At 38.6% G+C, this 22,953-nt stretch overlaps 1 protein-coding gene across 12 annotated transcripts in view; it reads right to left on the bottom strand.

Annotated features, from left to right (window-relative positions):
- Window positions 1–22,953, bottom strand: part of TTLL5 (tubulin tyrosine ligase like 5) — a 280,483-nt gene that overhangs the window by 165,465 nt on the left and 92,065 nt on the right. For 8 of the 12 annotated variants that reach the window (XR_008661655.1, XR_008661656.1, XM_055304059.1 and 5 more), the window contains 6 exons: window positions 19,872–19,910; window positions 12,526–12,683; window positions 11,266–11,572; window positions 5,730–5,850; window positions 2,613–2,759; window positions 1,452–1,555 (listed from right to left, as the gene is read on the bottom strand). Coding sequence is in view for 10 of the 12 variants with exons in the window: in XM_055304059.1 (XP_055160034.1) it covers window positions 1,452–1,555; window positions 2,613–2,759; window positions 5,730–5,850; window positions 11,266–11,572; window positions 12,526–12,683; window positions 19,872–19,910 (876 nt within the window). In the remaining 2 variants the exon portion in view is untranslated. The remainder of the gene's footprint in view (window positions 1–1,451; window positions 1,556–2,612; window positions 2,760–5,729; window positions 5,851–11,265; window positions 11,573–12,525; window positions 12,684–19,871; window positions 19,911–22,953) is intronic. The other 4 variants (XM_055304065.1, XM_055304062.1, XM_055304060.1 and 1 more) reach the window with 1 other exon arrangement.

A 22,953-nucleotide genomic window follows, 5' to 3' on the forward strand; every position in this document is an offset into this window, starting at 1 on the left:
TCAAAATACAAACTGCTTGAGGCCTCCTCTCTTATCCTTTGCCCACTTCATAATCTGTGTTTCCTTGCCTGACTCCTGCAGTCTGGATTACCAACCTCGACAGAGGTATCCACGTATCACCCCAAACATAATAAACGAGCTGATGCCGACAGAGGTATCCATATACCACCCCAAACATAATAAATGAGCTGATGCTAGCTCAAATTTCCAACAATCAACACTTAATGTACAACAGTAATAAACACATTCTAGCATATTTTACCTCAAACTCTGTATCATTTATTTTAGTACATGTAATTCATGTTTAGCATCCAGCTAGGCCTGGTAGGGGAATACACACTTTTCAAAAAGTTCGCTTTTTTTTATATTGTAGGGATCTTGAAGATTCCCTAGGGGGAACTAAATGTTAATCTTTTAACTTTTAAAGTAGAGTCATTTTCTGATCATACTCTAGTTTTTCTTTCCTATTTTTATAATATTGATATGAGAAACTGTTTCTTGCTTTATTTCTATACCTGCATTATCAATCATACAATTCAAGACCCAAGAATGTCAACAAAATAACATTACACTATTATAAACTCCTACAAAATGATGTATTTGTTTGCTGTGTGTTTTTAAGCACACAACAGTGAGGCTATACTTAGGTCTGTGCAAGGTCTTAAACACAGATCATATTATCTGGGTGACTGATACCTAACATCTGGATTTAACTTCATAAACCAACAGAGAATTGATTTTCTCCTATACAGTGACATTGATGGTTGAAGACTAATTTGTGGGGTTATACAGATGCTTTATCCTTTTTTTGAGTACTTTTGCATGACTCTCTGTTTTAGAAAAAGGCCCTCCAGTATGAGTCTCACAAAATTTTAAATGAAATGCCTTTGTTACCTCTTCCTTTGGAAACATATTGTAAATGGGCAAAATGGCTTGACTGATTTATATTAAGATAGAGCTGAACGCTGAGATTTTCAATCCTTAAAGGCTAACTCTACACATGAAGGACTTGTTCTATTTTATATAAATTAGGCGTAACCCTCACAGTGCTGAGAAACTGCCAATTCCTCAACCCACTCAATGTAGGCAAAATTTGGTCATCACCACTGCATCAGTAGGTCAGGGATAAATTCAGATCCAGTAAACACTAGAAGCCTCTTAACTTCAACTTTCCAAAGGGCTCTCTCAGCACTTTAAGTGGTGCGTACTTTGAAGGCTGTCTAGAAATACAGCCCAGATACCCAGCAGCAGTGTTTTGATAACTGAAACCATGACAACAACAACATAATTGGCTGAGATATGGAGAAGCCAAGCCTATGAAACCCTTTTTCTCATTCTGAAAGTGATTTTACTCATAGCCATACATTAGAAGCAAAGAAATATTAAGAACTGAATGGGGCAGTATGGAATATAGAATAAGATAATTTTTATTAATCAAGAATATCTTCTACCTTGCTTGTCTGATGAACTCCTGAAAGTTTTCTGTATTCACCCCATCTTCTTCCTCTTCTTCAAGTTTCTTCTTCAATTTCTTTTCAGCCATCTGTTCTGTTTCCTACCCAGTTCCCAACCCACACAGTAAAATAGTAAGACAAAACTAACTCCTGATAAATGTACACTTCATCATCTGGTTTCATTACCATTGGGTTTTGTCTTTATAGTTCCTCCACATACTGTTGCCACCTATGAATTTGATATATTATTCTCTGCCATTATTTCATAAAACATTTTGGAATTTCCAAATAAAAGTTGCAGAATAAATATAAATTTTTATAATGTTTTCACTTTCTGCCCACATAGCCCATTCAAAAAGAACTTTTTATAGTAGCTTACTAACATCTGTGCTCACATTTGCAGCCTTAACAGTATGACAACAGAGATACTGTATGTGGTTACAATTAGGGAGAGAAAATATAGATCTTGGAAGGTACTCCTATACCAGCAACCAAACTGAATGAATTCTTCATTTATATAAGACATACCAAAATTCTCAACAGATCAAGAGTAAATTGCATCTATTTGATGTATTGATATTCAACTAATCATTCCATACATCTTTACAAATGCCATTTAAATGTCCAGGCCTCAGTTTTCCCTTGTGCAAATTGATTGTACTTTTTTCTCCCAGATATTGATATTTCCAAAGTATTCTAAGACCGTTTGGGTATCAGATGCTTTGCAAAATATTCTACTAAGTAGTATATTCCCTGGTCTTAGTTGTAAAATGATGTCACTTTCTAAAATGTTCTCGAATACATAATAATTCTCTCAGGAAAGAAGATTATGTCATTCCATTAAATCCACAGTTAATTTGCTCTCAAATAGTCAACTCACCACTGTCTATAGGCATAATAATGACAATGCAAATTCACATAGTCCAGGATTCATCTCAGATACACCACCACTCAAAGGGAATATACTTTTAGATAAAGTGGTAACTATGACCACTGGACTTTCAGAAGTATTAAGTAGCTTTTCAAACCAGCTAGGTCAAGGGGTGAGGTCCAGTTCCCTGTAACCGTCCTCTCCACCCAGCTAGACATAGGCTTCTAGCCCACTTCTAATAGTGTATGACAATCTAAAACACAAGAGTAAAAAGATAAACCACCTACCTTGTTGTACACAATAATAAAATCACCGAGTTGGTGGGCCAAGATTCTTCTGCGTTCCAGAAGTGCCAATCGTCGACTGGGTAATACCATCCTCAGTGAGTGCTGGAGGTTACTGGATGCTCGTTTAAGGAAGCGAACCACTAGCTCCTATTAAGAGTCATCAAGGGAAAAAAGCAGGGATTGTGCTAAGTAACAGAAGACAAGCTATGAAGGGTTTACCCAACAGAGATATGAGAACAGGTACACTATACATTTCAACAAATAAGACCCAGAACAAAAACATTAGGTATAAGAAAGATACAGAGAGATAAAACAAAAGAAACTTATTCTCTTCCTTCAATAAGCTAGCAATCAGAAAATCAAAATAAATATGTACGCAAATAATTATGCATTAATGAAGTATCTGTAAAAGTAACACAACTCACATGCAAATGGTACTATAATTCAAAGGGCAGACATCACTTCTAAAAGGGTGATCAGAGAAAGCTATTTTCCCTAAGGAAGTACTTAGCTGTCAAGGAGAGACAGTGAAAATTAAAACTATGGAAACAGATGAAATCGGGATCCCTGGGTGGCGCAGCGGTTTAGCGCCTGCCTTTGGCCCAGGGCACGATCCTGGAGACCCGGGATCGAATCCCACGTCGGGCTCCCAGTGCATGGAGTCTGCTCCTCTCTCTGCCTCTCTCTCTCTCTCTCTCTCTCTCTCTCTCTCTGTGTGTGTGACTATCATAAATAAATAAAAAAAATTTTTTAAAAAAAAGGAAACAGATGAAATCATCAAAGGTAAGAAGGAAGAGAAAGAATACAGAAATATCCATACTTAGAGATAGGAAAGAGGAGAAAGAATCAGAAAAACAAAAAGCCCAGGGTAGATATACCAGAAATTTACCCAAAAAAACGAGGAGAAAATGAATGCCATGGAAGCTACGGGGGTTAAAGGCCCCATGTCAAAAGCTTCCAAGAGGCCAGAGCTGAAGAGGACCAGGGCCAAGACAAGACCCTAGATCTGGTCCTTGTGAGGTAAGTTCAATAAAACACTCTCAGTAGAGCAAAGGAAATAGAAGGAAGAGGCTAAGAAGAGCACGGGTAATAAAGAATAGAAACAGCTAATTTAAAAAGTTTAGTGATAAAGAAAAAGAAGGAACCAATACTCTATGCATGAGAGGTGGTGACTTGTTTTTCCATCCCCAAGGGGTAGGAGGCTGGTGAGGAGGCACACTGGGAAGTCATTAAGGGGGACAGAGTATGGGTCACTTGGTGTGGGGCAAAGGATTTTAAAATCTGAACAAATACCAATTAGATCAGAGTATCACAAATGCTTCAAAGACAGATTCTGTGAGACCAAGGGCCTTAAGGATAATTGTTCCTTCCCTCCTCACCTGCCCTCAACATGATAAAATTGCCCTAAGATGACAGATTTGAGGACTTTCTATTGTTGGACGTCCTGTTGAGTCACATGATAAACAATCTCTAACCCTACCATGTAGCAGAGAAGACCATTCTATCCCTACCTTCCTCACCAATAAGACCACCACCACAATCGTCAGGGAACGGCTTAGGGCTTGCTCTCTAGATATACTTCCAAACAGGAATGCACAGAACTGGTATTAAATTTTGTGGTGATGATCCTAAGTATTCTTGTAAAAAGCAAAAACAAAATCAACCCCGAAATCCTGTGTGAATTCTAAGTCAGCACTTGAAGCAGTTATTCTATTCTGAGCTCTTCTTTTATTCCTTTAATTTGATTTTGGTTCATTGTCCCTTGGTGCCAATTTACTCCAGCACGAAGGAGTAGCCTCAGAACCAGAGGTTGGATTTCATGGCTCTCCTCTGCTGCCTTTGCTATTGGGGTGGTTTTAGCTGTTACATTAAAACATTATTTTTTCACAGTGGAGCAGACAAACTGACTCTCAAAAAAAGGCAGTTTCAATTTTCCACTTGGAAAGAGCAGAGCTAACATTTTCCACTGATGGTTGAAGGATTATTCACAACACACAAGGTTTTATCTCTGGGTTGTATTGGCTACTTTAAATTCACAAGTTGTTTTCTGGGATTTCCATCATGTTTTTATAATCAGCCTGGCATAGTGATGTCTCTCGTATGTGGAGAACTGAAAATTGTGGTAGGGTCATCACCGTGTGAGACAAAGGATGCAGCTTTCTCAGACTGAAAGGTCTTCTTCTTGCCGGTGACAGATCTCTATGGTCAAAAGGCTTATATAGAAGGGCTGTGGTTTCTTCTCTAAGCCTTGACCTCAGCAAAGAGCAGGAAGTTCCCTGTCATTTCAATTCACAAAGAAAAACCTTGCTATAATACTAAATCCCAGGCATGTTGAAATGACTGATACACAGCAAAAATTATCACATAGTTTCCAGTCATCTAATAAGAACCTTGTAAGATTTCAACCAGTAGAGAAATGTTAAAATGGAGGATGGGACATTCTTGGAGGGCCTATGGTAAAGTGCAGACTTTCACAGTGTTAATGTGACCCACTCAGGATAGAAAACAAATGTCTTGTGATGCCTGGAAACAATGGAAGAGCAAATAATGTACAACTGTCACCTGTGAGTTCAAGTTCTAATCTTACCACACACAAGCTGTGGGACAAAAGGCAAATTACATCCCAGCTCTGAGTCTTTGTTGTCTCATTTATGAAATGGGGATGAGAGTGCCCACATCAAAGAGTTAATACAACATGAAGTTGTTTGAGAAAGGGCCCGAAACTGTTGTTCTTTCTGAGGGCTTTGCACAAGGCCTGATATCTAATAAGCAATCAATTTCCATTTTTAGAACGAAATCAACTGATGCCCTCAACACACAATATGATGAATGTGGCCCCAGATCAAAGATGTACTTCATATTAAAGTAAGAGAAATCTATAAACTATAGTGTGGAACAACCCTTTTGCAAGAAGAATATATTGCTCTTTACCCTAGTTGAAAAAGAAGAAAAAGAAGAAGAAGGAGGAGGAGGAGGAGGAGGAGGAGGAGGAAGAGGAGGAGGAAGGGGAGGAAGAGGGGGAGGAAGGGGAGGAGGTGAAGAAGAAGAAAAAGAGGAGGAGGAGGAGGAAGAGAAGAAACAGGGAAAGTAAAAAAATTCCAATAAGAAGAGCCTCACCATCTGTTCATCCTCTTTGGCAGCCCAACTGGCACTGAACGTTTGACCTCCACTGTCTTTCATCAGGCGAATTTGAACATGCTGGAGATAGGCAGAGAATGCTATACGGGCCTGCACTTTGCTATGGAAATCCAAAACAACATACCGTTATGAGACAGAATGGTAGACCAACCAATGTATACCTGCCTCACTAAAAATGGACTGTGAGGATCCTCCTATTAGGAGAGCTAAAAAAATGAAGCCCATCAAATGTCAGAGAGGGAGACAGAATATGAGAGACTCCTAACTCTGGGAAACGAACTAGGGGTGGTGGAAGGGGAGGTGGGTGGGGGGTGGGGAGGACTGGGTGACGGGCACTGAGGGGGGCACTTGATGGGATGAGCACTGGGTGTGATTCTATATGTTGGCAAATTGAACACCAATAAAAAAAATAAAAATAAATTTAAAAAAAATGAAGCCCATCATGCAGTTATTAAAGATTTCCTCTACAGAGTAAAGGAGATTTTTTTTTCTATTAAAGAATCCTATTGGGATCCCTGGGTGGCGCAGCGGTTTGGCACCTGCCTTTGGCCCAGGGCGCGATCCTGGAGACCCGGGATCGAATCCCACATCAGGCTCCCGGTGCATGGAGCCTGCTTCTCCCTCTGCCTGTGTCTCTGCCTCTCTCTCTCTCTCTCTCTCTGTATGACTATCGTAAATAAATAAAAAAAAATTAAAAAAAAAAAGAATCCTATTTACTTTCTCATTATGAACATGGGAGAAAAAAAATCAAACGAGAATAGGAAATCAAGTTTCCTACTCTTATACCTTATCTCTGAACTTTTTAACAACTTTCTTGGGGGAAATGGAAAGGAAAAGTACTGAATCTTCACAATAACATTTGCATTAATGTAGAAAGATTTTTCTGCCTTGGAGGCTCTTATATACTTATCAGTTGGTGCAAAAGAATGCTTTTGCTATGGCAACTGGTATTTCTCGTGTGCAAAGGCCTCCAACGCAGGAAATAGATAAATCCTACAAAGGAAGTTTTGAGACCAAATTTTAAGGTCACGCTTTTCTCAACTACAAGACAGGAATGGCTAGAGCCCAGAACAAATGAGTGAGGTCCAACAGAGTTTGGCATAGATGAATTTACAGGCTAGGACGAGCCCAGATGTTCAGTGAGAAAAAGAAATCTTTACATATAGTAAAAGGCACCTGAGCGACACCACTAAAAAAAATCCAGTGGCTTTCTGCTTGGTGGTCCGGGTTGGAAATAAGGAAATCTGTTCAAGCTATGGTTTAGAAGACAGAAATACCAGAAACACACTGATGATTTTCACTTCAGCTGCTAATTGTACCAGATCTGTTTTCCTTCAGGAGAGACTTTGGTTACTTCAGCTGATCGGCCTTCTGACACTCTAGCCAAAATTACATCAGCGAAGATTAGGGCCCAACACAAACTTTGTTTACAATCCTCACACATGCAATCACTGAAGGCTTTCTACTCACTGTTCCTCCGAAGTTGGATAAAGAACTTGTTCGGAGTAAACTGGACATCCTAAGGTCTAGGTCTAACTTCAATGTATATGACAGAGGGTTTGAATGGGAGGGGAGTCAGGGAAGTAGATTTGCTCTGGAGAGTTTAATACAGAAGATCTTCAGAGCATAAAATATTAATTCAAGCTACATCTTTTTTACTAATGGGGACAGTTTATGGGAACACAATATAATTCTGAAAAAACAAATATTTACTTTCAAATGTTTCTCAACAAGGACAACACTTATGTTCTTGTTCACCTGGAGACCATATGCTACTTTCCCCTCAACCATTCTTGTAAGAGGTAAGCCTTACCTCACACAACAAATTCTTTTCAAGACAAAATAAATGAAAAAGATTCCTAATTTTGGTCCAAAAATTCACTTGCTATGGAATGAGATAGAAATGGAACATTTCAGGGACGCCTGGGTGGCTGAGCGGTTGAGCGTCTGCCTTTGGCTCAGGGTGTGATCCCTGGGGTCCTGGGATCGAGTCCCACATCAGGCTCCCTGTGGGGAGCCTGCTTCTCCCTCTGTCTATGTCTCTGCCTCTCTCTCTCTGTGTCTCTCATATACAAATAAAATCTTAAAAAAAAAATCGCATGTTTCCGATATCTCCAAAGTAGCAGAATATCTGATTTTATTAATTGTTCCTCCAATGCCAAAACATGAAGGTCTTTTGGATAGGGAATTAGCACTTCGAAGATGAGATTTCAATCATTATTTTGTTGCAAATCATTGCCATCAATCAAATGAACAAGTCCTAAATTCTCCATTTCTATAACCCTTATTGAAAGGCCTCCAGGGCTGTTAATTCTGAGACTGGACACACTGGTCGGCTAGTCATTTGCCAACAAACCAAAAAAGATGAAAGAATGAAAGCTAGAATGATTTATACCAAAGAAAGCTATTTTTAAAAAATAAAAGTTTTTATGGATCCTCAGTATAAAAAATACACAACTCAAGGCTAGGGCCGAGAGTCTCGAATCCTTGCCATGACCTCCCTGAGACCCCTCTGTAGCCATGGAGATGTCCCACAGAATGATGGGAAGCTCCAGGGAAAGAGTCTGAAAACCACTCATTTGCATTAACAGACCAGGCAACTACAACAGTTTACTCACTGAAAGTCAGATTCATGAGATTTATGAAGAAATAATTTATTTCTACAACAGCTAAGTAGAATGTTATTGCTGGAAAGGGCCTTAGAATATAGGCCAGTGGTTTTCAAATGTTCTATTTCAATTCAGTGGAATCTTTTTTCCCCTCCAGAAAACACAGTTTGAAAAACATGTGTCTAACCCCATACCTTGGCCTGAACGAAAAAGACATTTGAGGCGTGGAGAAGCTCTCTGGCCAGCCCATGACCATCATGCAGTCAGCTCATAAGCACTGAAATGTGAGGGTCCAGGTCTTCTGACACTTCAGTGTGCTCTCCACGACACTGTTCCAAACCTTAACCCGATCTCCCCACTCCACCAAACCCCCAATGTCACCCATCACCCTTGCAATATAAGGACTACCTCTAACTTAGAAAATAAAGGCCAAAATGAATAAGTACCTAACCTTCCTTCCCTTTTAATGTCTAACTATTGCATTCGTCCCATAGTGCTTTCTTTCTGACTTATGGGAGATGCCCTCTTTAGGGCCTTCCTTCCTTTAGGGCCTTTCCCATCAATATATCCATTTCTGCATCTCTAATCCTCTTTCCTTTTTTCTTTTTGTTACAATTTTATGCATGTATGTATTTAGAGAGTATGAGCAGGGGGAGGGGGAGGGAGAGAAAGAATCTCAAGCAGACTGCTCTGAGCTCAGAGCCTGATGCTGGGCTTGATCTCACAACCCTGAGATCATAAACTGAGCCAAAACCAAGAGTCAGACGCTTAACTGAGCCACCCAGGTGCCCCAATCCTCTTTCCATCAAACCCTTCCCCTGGTCTATAAATAAGCTCCAGAATCCCCATCTTTAAAAAAACAAAACAAAGCGGGCAGCCCGTGTGGCTCAGCGGTTTAGCGCCGCCCTCAGCCCAGGGTGTGATCCTGGAGACCCGGGATCGAGTCCTCTGTCAGGCTCTCTGCATGGAGCCTGCTTCTCCCTCTGCCTGTGTCTCTGCCTCTATCTCTCTGTGTGTCTCTCATGAATAAATAAAATCTTAAATAAAAAAAATAAAAATACAAACACAAACAAAACACAGCAAAAAACCCAAAAAAACCTTTTCTCTTAGCTTGCTCTCACTGATGCATTCTCACTTCCTTTTCACTGCCAAATCCTCTGAAAAAGTTAGCTTGCACTTGCTTTCTTTCTTCCTCAACTCACAATGTCTCACAGCTCACAAGTTGGCCCTGGGTCAGAAATGCAGGAGTCTCTTTTCACTCTTCAAGCTCTCGCAGGCTGTCTGCAGCACTCTACAGCTTGGAACTCTCATTCTGGAGCTTCTACCACACTCCCTACTAACCCCTCTCTAACTACTAGTTCCTATCTCTTTTCTATTAAACCCTGGTTTTCCCCAGGGCTCAATTCTCCTCCTTTTCTCCTGTCTGCACTTGCCAGATTACAGTGAATTGGACAAGTTCCTCCACTCTGAAGTTCTTAATTATCAACTACCCAATTCTGTTTAACTCTGACCTTCACTTATCCACTGAACAACTTCATCCCAGAACCTTTCTGCCTCAGTGTGTCCCAAAGAAACGTATTTCTATCCTGAGACCAACTCCTGTGCTCCTTATACTGACTGACGGCATCACCAAGTTGCTAGGTTTTGGAAAACCCAGCCTCTCTGGAGTTCTTCCATCTACAGAGACCAAGCCCTGCCAATCTTCACTTGTAAATTTCATTCAATCCATTCCATTCTATCCATTCCTATAGCCATGGCTCAGGTTAAGCCTTTGTCTTCCTGGTTTGGGAATGCTGTGACAACCCTTAACTCACCTTCCTGCCTTTAGTTCCTGACCAATCACTGTCCCACAATGCACCCAGCTTTTACTTTCTAAATCCAGATCTAACCATTATCTATCTAGAAAATATAGTCTCAGCTCCTCTTAGAGCAAATGACATTCGTTTTTTTTTTTTGTCTTATCTCATACTGCATGCTTCTCTTCGTGTAACTCCATGACCCTAGTCTGTGTTTCTCAAACTTGCTGAGCTCATTCCAATTTCAGGGCCTCTAGACTTGCTTTTCTGTCTGGAACATTTTGCCCCCTAATATTCCATGATTTATCTCCTTCTTATCATTGAGGACTCACCTCAGAGGTTATCTCTTTATGCCTGAACAACACAATCTAAAGAAACCATGTGCCCAATCACACTCTAACACTATACCTTGTTCTACTCTCTTCACAGCACTTCTTACTGCCTGAAATGACCTTGTTTCTTTGTTTACCATCAGTCTTCTCCACAAGACCCTAGGTTCCATGAGTCTATCTTGGTCTCTGCTGTAACACTATATAGCCTAGCACAATTCCTGCACAGTGCAGGTACTCAATAAACCTCTGCTGAGGGGCTGATTGACTGGACTATCACATCTCTCTGCCTTTATTTCCTCTACTGGTACCTGTCACCTCACAGTCTTCCTGATATCTTGTTCACTGGCCAAAGCCTGGTTCAAATATTGCCACCTCCCTAATATCCCTCTAGCCTTCCCAGGCAAGACCAGTCACTCCTTTCTCTGTGTCCTTAGAGCACTCTGTCCATGTGGGGGCCTCTGCTGGGTAAGTATCCCTACACTAAACTGTGAGCCACTTGAACTCTGCGCTTTTAATGACTGACACTCAAACCCAACAAATATTTGTTGGGCCAGTGAGACGTGGGTTTGGATCACAGCTCTATACCTTGAAGAAACAACGTCTCTAAGGCTCAGTTTCCTTGACAGTAGTAATAATAATAAATTCAGTCATTTCCTTCCCAAGATTGCTGTAAGAAAACAAAAATGGCTGCAAAGCCACCAGCAAAGTCACCAGCAAAGTACCGGATATACAATACAAGTTATCAGTTTTACTGTTATAATTACCAAAAGGTACATACCTAAGATTGCCATTATCTTGCAGAATCTGCATCAGGTTAAATTTAGGCTCTGGCTCCTGAGTGTCAATTTTGCAGCATGATTCACCTTTATTATTCCATTCAGAAACTTTCATGGCATTTTCTTTGGGTGAATTTTCTACCATAACTGTCAATGAGGGGGTGTATTTGGCTTGATTTTCTCCAAGGGACCCTGCAGATTCCTCCTGGGAAGCCTCCTGTTCTTCATCTTCATTGTCCAATGCAACTTCTTCCTCCTCTTCACTCTCTGTCTCAGTTTTAACATTCATTTCAGCTGGTTGAGTGATCACTAAATGCGAAGAATCACTAATGTTGCTGAAAAAAGGATTAAATTTTCCTCTCTCCCAACACCTTCCTTTTATCTTTTTAGTAAAAACCCATTTCTAAGACCACAAAAGAGGCACAAAATGAGTAGCATACACATCACTCTCCAATGTATTCTAAAACCTATCTTCATCAGAGTTCATGTTTCCCATCATAATAGCAATGGCTCTCTCACAACTTCAGGCAAACATCTGGATAATCTCTACAGCGTGTTAGAGGCTTTCAGAAGGGCACCTTTTATGGAAGTAAAAAGAGCAGGGGAATATCTTTCTTTCCTACGTTTATTCATTATCTTTCTCTTTCACTGGTTTGGAAGGTCTGTGAGGACAAGGACCATATCTTTTTTATTCACCGATGAAACCCTAGTGACTAATGCGCCTGATACAGGTGCTCAACAAAGGAGGAAAGGAGGGGGAGAAAAAGGAAGTCAGTCAGTGACAAATAGACCTAGAAGATGGGAGAATCTGGGAGAGAAAGAAATTCCTCTTTGTCTGTTCATGTTTAAAATATTTATACCATTCAGCAATGTCAAGGGATGAACTAGATTTAATACCTAATCATGGAAAAAGCTGAACAATAATGGTCAGGATTTCATTAAACTTAAGCTAACGTATTTCTTTACATTTATGTTATCTTTAAATGTCCAGTATTTCTAGGGTATCAGATAGTTAAATGATGCTGAAGTAAGAGCAAAAGCCAAAATGTGTGTGCTTCAGTTATCCTTCAGTACAAATATTACAGAATGGAAGGTTTAAAAACTTATAATCTTTTTGAAATTCAGTTTCTGAGAAAAAGACTACACAAAAAATTAAGTGTATGTGATCGGGAAGGTTCTGATTCCTTAAGCATTAATTAAGAAGCTAATTAGACTGGCAAGACCTGAACAATGCAGTTTGGTGTAAGCTCACCAGCAAGTACCTGGGTATTTTGGCCTCATTGCCCTCAATCTGCCACTCCGTCGTCGACGTTTTCGCACCTCCAAAGACAGGAGCTTCCTCTCATACAGGGCAGCATGCAGTTTGGCCTTTGAATTCATACTCTCTACCTTCAATTCTGGTGCTCCATCAGCCGCTAGTCTATGGGAAAAAAAAATATGTATATATGGTAGGCACAGCTTTCAGAAAGTTATCTCCTTTATTCCAAGGCTAAGCCTGACAGAAGTCTGAACAATGACAGGTTGGGTATGGTACTTCTAGAGAATTCTAAAAGGTTTAGAAAAATAAATAGGAAAAACTGGAATCTACATTAAAACTGCAGTATGGCCTGTCTGAATTTGTTAAATATTCTGAACAAAAATATATCTGAAGACAGTGCTTAAGTGTTTTTACATATTCAGTCAGACTGGCTGACTATTCACTGCAGAGCCCATAAAGTGCTACCCAATGCCTTATACTTAGGGAGGACTGAGAGACACTGGCAACACTTTAATTCTTAAGCTGGGTGGTGGCTAGAGGTGTTTGTTTTGTTATTCATTATAATTTATTCAGACTTACCTAAATATTCTTCTAATGTATACACTATTGAATAAATACAGATTTAGCAGAGCTTGAGACGAGGGGAAGAATGGCTGATACCTGTGAATGTGGTAGCACAGAGCTAAGACTTACTAGGGAAATGTCTTAGTAAAGTTACCCAGGCCCTGAGATACCCCACATCTCAAGAGTTCCAATAACAGGAACTCATCTCTTAGAATCTACTTAGTTACAGGAGGAGGTGAGGGGAGTTGGCAGGGCCTCTCCAGATGTTGAATACAGGTCAGGGGTGAGAGAGGCACAGACAAGGGAGGGCAGCAGATGTTGGACAAAGCCAAGTTCAATCAGGTTGTGAATGGGAAATGGGATGGGAAGGGGATGGCACAGCTACATTAGGCATCAGTCAAAGTACGATAAATCCTAACTTTGTAAGTGACTGGTATCAGGTCCAATCCAAACAAACACCAGGCAAAGTATCACACAGGCAGAGGTAACTAGGTCAGCAAAGAATGAGAGGGATCTTGGCTACTGGGTCAGAAAAGAAGTATCCATGTCAGTATCTGAAAGCAGGCAGCTGACTCTATATACTCAAGAACTCAAGATCTAACTGCTTGGCTCTGAATTCTCTCAGAGAAGTGAACTCCCTAGAACTCAAAGCATATTCCTTTGAGGTGAAGGAATCATCCTCATTTCACTAGGAGTTTTCAATCTCTGACAATAATGGAAAGGCTGTGTCTTTTGATCTTTGTAGGAGTTTTAGGGATTTCTGAGTAGATAAACTGGACAGTAAATTTTCTAGAAACTCTAGAGCAGGAAATTGGGCCAAGAATAGGAATGGTCCTGACACATGGGAGCAGGAACCAGAAGCAAATTAATAAACTTTAAAAATAGTTCAAACCCAGCTTACCATAGTCCCAACAACTGAACACTGCACCCCCCCACACACAGTTGTGAAAATATTTTTTAGCCAATTAAATAAAAAAGAAACAAATCTAACATCTTAAAATAACAATTGTGAACTTTTAAATTTTTTATATTTTATTTATATTCAATTTGCCAGCATATAACACCCAGTGCTCATCTCATCATGTGCCCTCCTTAATGCCTATTACCCAGTTACCCCATAACCCTAACCACCTCCTCTTCCACAGCCCTTTGTTTATTTCCCAGAGTTAGGAGTCTCTTATGGGTTGTCTTCCTCTAATAATTGTGAACTTCTGAGAAACCCTGAATAGAGCAATAAATTCTAAGTAGTACAAGGGATAGAGGTAGGGAATGATGGAGAAAGTATGAATCTGATAAACAGAATTATGGTTCTATGAAGTTAAGGACCATGCTTGTCTTGTCGATCACTGGATCAGAGAGATGCTCATGAGACTGCCCACCACACAGCTGACAAACCATAAATATTTTTGAATAAAATTCCCTATAAGTTGCAATACCTTTTAGTGATATCTACCTCATTTTATTATCAAAATATTTAGACAAACAGAAAAGTTCTCAAAATTGTATAGCAGACATCCGTGTACCCATAGCCTAGTTTCTACAATGAATATATTGCTATATTTTTTCAGCACATATATCCACCCATTCCTTCCTCTATGCATCCATAAATCCATCTAATTTTTAAAGCATTTCAAAGTTACACCTGATGTCAGTACACTTTGTCCCTAAATGCTTTAACATGCATATTGTTGAATCACTAGAATTGAGTATTTGTTTTATAGGGCTTTTGGCATTTGGGTTTTTTGTTTTTGTTTGGTTTGGTTTGGTTTTTGGTGAGCTAAACACTACATACAGTAATAGCAAATATTAAGTGCCCATTGATGAGGTTTTGTTTTAAAGATTTTATTTATGAGAGAGAGAGAGAGGCGCAGAGACACAGGCAGAGGGAGAAACCAGCTCCATGCAGGGAGCCTGACGTGGGACTCGATTCCGGGTCTTCAGGATCAGGCCCTGGACTGAAGGCAGCGCTAAACCGCTGAGCCACCCGGGCTGCCCCCATTGATGAGTTTTGACAAACACCTAGAACTATATAACCTGAACTCTAAAGTTACTACCTCCTTAGAAAGTTCTTATGCCCCTTCCCAGTCAATTCCTCCTTCACATTCCTAAAGAGGACTACTGTCTTAATTTTTTCATCACGTATTAGTCTGTTCTAGAACTTCATAAAAATGGAATTATACAGCATGAACTGTTCTAAGTCTCCTTTCATTCTGCATGTTTTTGAGATTCATCCATGTTGTATGTACCCATATGTATGCCTTTTTATTGCTGATTAGCCCACTCTGTGAATAATCCACAGTTCACCTACTTTCCGGTTTTTGGACCGCCCCCCCCCAGGTTGTTTCCGGTTTTGGAATATTATGATTAAGGCTGCTTTGAATATTTTTGTACAAGTCGTTTTGTGGTTATGTTTTTCATTCCTTCTGGGTAAAGATATCAATCAGCATGGAGCTTTCGAGGCTAACAAACTGGCACACTCCTTCTAAAGTACTTGTACAAGTTTATGTTGCCAATGACAACTTATCAGAGTTCCATTAGCTCCATACCCTCACCATCTGATGCTATTGGTCATTTCTGTTTTTTTCCCCAGCTTTACTGAGCTGTAACTTACAAATAAAATGATACGGTATTTAAAGAGTACAGCACAATGATATAATTTTAGCTATTCTGCTGGATGCTTATTTAGAGTGGGTATTTCATGATTTTAATTTGCAATTCTCTGATAACTAGTGTTGTTAAGTACATTTTCACCAGTATATTGGCTACTCACACACCATCTCTTGGTAGTATCTGTTCAAATATTTCACCTATTTGTAAAAGGGTTGATCAATTGTCTTCTAATTATTCAGTTGTAGGAGTTCATTATATTTCCTAGATACCAGTCCTTTGATGAGTATCTTGACTTAGTCCATGGTTTGCTTAGTCCCTTTCCTAACAGTATGTGATGATAGGCAAAAGTTTTTAATTTTGAGGAAATCTAGCTTATCACTTTTTCCTTTTTGGGTATTGCTTTCTGTGTCATGTCTAAAAACTTTTGTCAAGCCTAAAGTCACAGAGATATTTTCCTAGATTTTCCTCAAGAAGTTTTATAATAATAGCTTTTAAGCTTTTATGTTTATGACTATGAATCATCTCTAATTTTTCTGAGAGATAGAGATTGAGGTTCATTTTTAAAAGCACAATATTCAGTTCCAGCCCTATTTGTTAAAAAGAGTTTCCTTTCAGGGCGCCTTGATGGCTCAACTGATTGAGCCTCTGACTCTTGATTTCAGCTCAGGTCATGATCTCAGGGTCATGAGATTCAGCTCAGTGTTGGGCTCCATGCTGGGCTTGGAGCCTGCTTAATATTCTCTCTCTCCCTCTGCCCCTCCTTCACCCCTCCCCTACCCCTGCTCCCTCTAAAAACAAAAACAAAAAATCAAAAAGAATAAACATTTGCAATAGCTTAAGTATAATCGTCCCCCCCCCAAAAAAAAAAGTTTCCTTTCCCCAATGGACTTTGGGCTCTTTGATTAAAGTCAAATGACCATATAAATACAGACATATTTCTGGCCTCTATTCTATTCCACTGACCAACCTGCCACAGTTTTGCTTATTATAGTATTAAAGTATTTCTTTAAGTCAGGTACCCTGTCTTTTTCAAGATTACTTTAGATATTCTAAGTCCTTTGTATTTCCACGTTAAAAAAAACTTTTTTACATCAGTTTCTGCTGGTGGTGAAAAAAATACAGTCAATTTCTACCAACAAATCTACTAGAATAATGACTGGGATTGCACCAGATCTCTTTAGATCAACTTGGGGTGAATGGACAGTTTTTTGCAATATTAAATTTTCTAATCAATGCACATATCTCCCCACTTACTTGGGGCTTCTTTCATTTCTTTCAGTAATATTAATTATTAGTAAGCTTTTACTGTTTAGGTAATGAACATAGTTTGTAGTATTTATTTGTCCCTGAGAATTTCATATTTTTAAATGCTACCATAAATAAAATTTTAAATTTCATTTTTAAATTATTTACTGCTAGTATATTAAAATACCATAGATTTTAGTCTATTGACCTTGTATCCTTGCTAAATGCACTTATATGTTCTTGTAACTATTCTGTAGAGGATTTAGGATTTCCTATTAACCAGATCATGTCATCTAAGACTAAAGACATTTGTTTTCTTCCTTTCCAATCTATATGCCTTTTCTCCCCTCCTCTCACCCCTTGCTTTACTGTATCGCTTGAGAAGATCTCTAAAGTGAATGCAAATGGCAAAAGTGGACATCTTGCCATATTACTAATAATAGGATTATTTTTGCCATTAAGTAGGATATTAGCAACAGATTTTTCATAGAAGTCCTTTACAGATGAAGAAATTCCCTTCTGTTCCTGATTTGCTAACTTTTTCTCATAAATGTGTTGATTTTCATCAGATGCTCTTTTTTTTTGCATATAATGAAATGATCATCTGGTTTTCTCCTTTATATATGGTTAATTATATTGACTAATTTTCAAATGCTAAACCAACTTTGTACTACTAAGAAAAACCTCCCTTAGTCATATATATTTATTTCCCTTTTTCTTTACACTGGTGGATTAATGTGCTAATGTTCTTTGAAGAAATTGTCTGTGTTCATGAAGATAATAATTTTCTTCTTTTTTTAAAATGTCTTTGTCAGGTTTGGATGTCATAGTCAATGCTGACATCATAAAATGAATGGGTAAGTGTCCCTTCCTACATTTTTGAAAGAGTTCATGTAAGATTAGTGCTACTCTTCCTCAGAAGCTTGAAAAGCACTCACCAGGGAAACTACTAGGCCTGGGATTTTCTTTGTGGAAACGTTGATTACAAATCCAATATTCTGGATATAGGGTTATTCACAATTTTCATTTCAGTTTGTGTCAGTTTTGCTAAGCGTTCCCTCCCAAGGAACTCAGACATTTCATCTGGGTTGTCAAAGTACTGGGATAAGGTTGTTCATAATATTCCGGGCAGCCCGGGTGGCTCAGTGGTCTAGTGCCACCTTCAGCCCAGGGCCTGATCCTAGAGATCCAGGATCGAGTTCCACGTTGGGCCCCCTGCATGGATGGAGCCTGCTTCTCCCTCTGCCTGTGTCTCTGCCTCTCTCTGTGTGTGTCTCTCATGAATAAATAAATAAAATCTCTTTAAAAAAATATATTCCTTGAACGTCCTTTTTATGTCTGTAGGATCTATAAATTATTTCCCTCTTTCCTATCTGATATTGGTCACTAGTGTTCTGTTTTTTTACTAGTTCAGTCTATGTAAGAGTTTATCAATTCTGCTATCTTATCAGGGGACAATTTTAGATTTTATTGGCTTTCTTTATTGTTTGTCTTTTATTTAATTGATTCCTCCCCTTTACTATTTCCTTTCTTCTATTTATATTGGGTTACTCTTCTTTATCTAGTTTCATAAAATGGAACATTAGATCAGTGATTTAGTCTTGTTTTCTAACATAAGCATTTCAAAAGCTATAAATTTCTCCCCAAACACTCCTTTAGCTGCATCCCACACATTTTAATGTTACACTTTTATTATTATTCACTTAAAATACTTTCCAATTTCCCTCATGATTCCTTCCTTGATCCATGGATAACTTTGAAATGTATGAATTTCCAAATACTGGGAGATTTTCTATAACTGCTTTCTAATTCTACTGTGGTCAAAGACCATACTGTTTATGATTGTAATCTTTTTCAGTATATTAGGATGTATTTCATGCCAATAGCGCATGGTCTGCCATATGCTAACTTTCATTTGCTTATACCTTTATGCCACCAAAAAATTCTTGATGGTTATATAAAATGAGTGCCAAAAATGAAGGCCAGAACCCACTGACATTTAAATATTCTTATCATTTAAGATTTTTTTCTTTTGTTTCATTTTTTTTTCTAATTGTCAAGTTAATAGTGATATACTCTAGGAAGCATATTCTTTGACTAAAAACTGGAGGAAACTTATAAATAACTGTGACTTTCATTTGGAAGCAAGTTACAAACTGGACTTCCCCCAGTTTTCCCTTAATTAAATGGCAATCACGTTTTCTTTCTTTAAAGAAAAATTAGATTTATGCTTCAAGGGGTTTTGATCAGAAACTAGGTTTATCTTTGTTAATCCTTAAATGTAAAACTAAAAGCCTGATATAGGATGTCTCTTTCTTACTGTTGCCATTTTGTTTTCTAAAGAGGCACAGGATAAAGGGGGATATATTTAAGGTTTCAAACCAGGGGTGGTTTAAGAATTTTTGTAGTCTTCAATTGAGCAAGGTCACCCCAGCCCTTCCTCTAAGATCTTTCTCTCCACCAGAATGAAGAGTGACAGGTGTTCTGCATACTTTCAGTTCTGTGACAAACTGGAAGCAGTTCTGCTCAGTCCCGTAAGGCACAGAGTTAAATGCCCCAGGGATATCAAGGCCAACCATAACCAGTCATTTGACTTTAACATGACAGAACTTTTAAAATCTCATCTGTACTCATTTGACTCTAACATGACAGTAGTTTTAAAATCTCATTTATACTCTAGTGTCTCTTACATAGCCAAATAAGAACACTATTAGTATCAGTTCAAATGATATACCTATAGTTATAAAAAAGTAAATCCCAATTTTAGTTTGTAAAAAGTTGCCCTGGAATAGTGTTTCAATAGAAACTTTTATGTTACTATTCAAGCTGAGCCAAACCAAAAAATGGTTACACAAAATATCATGCTTAGCTTCTGCATGGTCACACACTGTGCACATGGAAAGAATTTCTCAACTTGTAAAAATCAGTTACCGTGTTCTTCCTGTCAATAAGCTTCTTCTTGGGTTTCCCCTACAGAAGTAGAAAGGACAACTGGGTTAGAGGACTGCTCAGATATTCTCTCCTGAGTTCATACGTGCACACACACACTCCTGATAACATGGAACTATGCCAGGGAAGGCAGCTTTGGGAAGAATCAGAGAGATGTACTGAGAAAAGAACAGAATCCCCAAAGCATGTGGGAAGAGCAATAAAAAAACAAAGGAGAAACGACAGATGAATTCCAGAAAAGAAGCATAAAAACTACTTGCATTGTCTATTAGTCACAAATCAAATCATACTTATTCTTTACAACCCCTATGCGAAGGAGGTTATGATTAGGCCCATTTATTAAAAAAAAAAAAACAAAAACGAAAAACAAAAACGAATAGGATAAGATCATTTTGTGACATGCCCAAGCCAGGAGCTCAGTGAGCTCAAATGTGAACCCCGGGGCTAGGTCTCAGACTCCAGTGCTCTTCTTTATACTTTCACTAAAGGAAATCAATCTCAGTTCTCATGGGGTTCAAAAAGGATGCTCAGGAGAAATAGATTTTTCAGTTAAAAAAAAAAAAAGAGATGTTCTCCATAGTGTCTGAACTAGAGTAGAGTTGGGCTCTCACCACAGGAAGTGAATGCCATTTATGTTTAAATTAGCTTTTGTTTTTCTTTTGAATTTTTTTCCTCATTCAATTTCCTTTCATTTAACACACACACTCTTTATTTCATTTCCTCAGTTTTACTTGTATTCATTTGTGAATGTGTATATTTAGCTTAGTACACTTTTATTATTGTGTGGATTCAAGTATATATCAACACAGACAAGATACTGAATAATTCCACGACCATAAGGATCCTTTGTGTCATTCTTTTATAACCACACACCTCTCACCTAACCCCTGGATCCCTTTAATCTGTTCTCCATTTTAAAACTTTATCATTTAAAATTTGCCATTTAAAAATTTCAAAAATGTTATAAAAAGAGATAGATGCCATCAATATCAAGATTTTCTATTTACAGAAAATCAAGCAAAGAGTAGGTCTTCAACAAAATGCTTTGTCTTTCCCGTGTCTTCTACTCATGCCAATGTCCTAATATTGTCACCTTACCATCAGAAAGTCTCAAGATGATTTTTACCTTTTGCATCAGATAATAGTTTGTTCCAGTAATATGCAATCATGGTTTCACGTTACAATCACAGGCAGTTTTTAAGAAGTACCAATATGCTTCAGCCTGGGGATAGGGCCAGGGCATAAAAAGGGTTTATAAAATCTCCAAGTGTTACTAATACGTAGCCAGGGTTAAAATTACCATCATACTGTAAGATAGTAGGTAAGATACTATTTGCCAGGCAGGGTGGCAGGTTGGGGGATGAGTGGGAGAGGGCAAGAAAGGCAGAAAAAATTAACCTCAAAAAAAAAAAAATCAGGAAATTAGTTTAACTAATTCTGGCAATAATACAACAGGATTTTTTAGAGGAAAAACAATACAAATTGAAGAGAACAAACTTAATAGAAGATGTTAGGGCTTGCAACAAATACAATTTCATTTTTTCAGTGCATGTTTGTGTGTGTGTATGCCTACCATCTGGTACATTCTAGATACTGACAAAGACAAGGATGAACATAACAAAATACTACTCTCAAAAGCCAACTTGTATAGTAGACAGGCTTGTACGTAAATAAGCAATTAGAATACAATGCAGGAATCTGAATCAGTCTAAGGGATCAGAAGGGCTGGGTAAGAGGATGAAGGACAGAGCCAGTAGAATTTAGGGATGGACTGAAGGCTATTCCTTGGGATGGCAAGTATGCAAGAAGGAGGAGGCATGAAAGAGCAAGCTGACACAGAGATATTGGCCATGGGTTGATGTGGAAAAGTAGAGATTAGGCTAAAAAGGTAAACAAGAGTAAATCATAAGGGTCTTTCTTTATTAAACATGGAAATTCATGTTTTTAGAACGCTTTATAATCAGTTGTTCCTGGGGCCTGAAGAAAGAATTCAGGGAGTATACCAATGTGGATGGAAAAAAAATTAATCTTCCAAATGAAATTTAGCATTTCCTTCATATACATGTAGGAAATTCTCTGCAGCAGTGTTCATATGATCTTATTACCAAAAAATAATAATACCTTTTTTTCATATTACTTTAGAGATGTTACAGGTTATCTCCAAATCTTGGCAACATGTATCATGCTTTCATGATTATTAGACCTGCTGATGGTCTTGTTTATTGAATTGTTAATAAAGAAACACATATTACTACATCTCAAATCTCTTTATTGTTACACTCGCCCTAAGAGAATGTTTCCTAATTTTGGTGATAGTTCCCAAATTGCCTGTTCCACTTCCTTCTCCCTCAGGGGAAGCCCAAGGACTGAAAGATTGAGCCTCAAACATAAGTCCATGTCAGTCCAGATTGTCACAGCCTGTGAGAAAAATCATGCAAATTATCTATCCTCAGCAAATGGTCCATTACTTATAAAAATGACAATCAAAGATCACCAAATATATGAGGAAACATAGTAATATAAACCAGCAAGAATGAAATGAATAGAACTAGTCTAGAAGAATTAAATATAATGCAAGAAACAGAAAGGAACTTTCAACAAACTAAAAGAGTCAAAGAGATGTGAAAAAACATTTACGATACTGTGATTTATAGCAAGAAATATATATTTGGGGGGCACCTGGGTGGCTGAGTCAGTTGAGCATCTGACTCTTGATTTTGGCTCAGGTCATGATCTCACATGAGACAGAGTCCGGAGTAGGGCTCTGGGTTCCACAAGGAGTCTGCTTGAAATTCTCTCTCTCCCTCCCACCTTCCCCTCCCCACCCATGCACACTCTCTAAAACAAATAAATATATCTTGCGGGGAATAAAAAGGAATTTAAAGAAATACGTATTTGGTCTTCAGCCCCCACCTCTCACATAGAGGACCTAAAACCTCTGGAACTTCCTAAGTGATGAGCACGGTGAATGTGTCTTTGGTTATGACAATGCAGTAGCTTTGGGAATGCCCTGGATCACTGTCAGGATGCAGACTGATGACCAGAGGAACTGACCATGTGATCA

Source organism: Nyctereutes procyonoides, unplaced genomic scaffold (genome assembly GCF_905146905.1).
Source record: "Nyctereutes procyonoides isolate TBG_1078 unplaced genomic scaffold, NYPRO_anot_genome, whole genome shotgun sequence".
NCBI classification, from domain to species: Eukaryota; Metazoa; Chordata; class Mammalia; order Carnivora; family Canidae; genus Nyctereutes; species Nyctereutes procyonoides.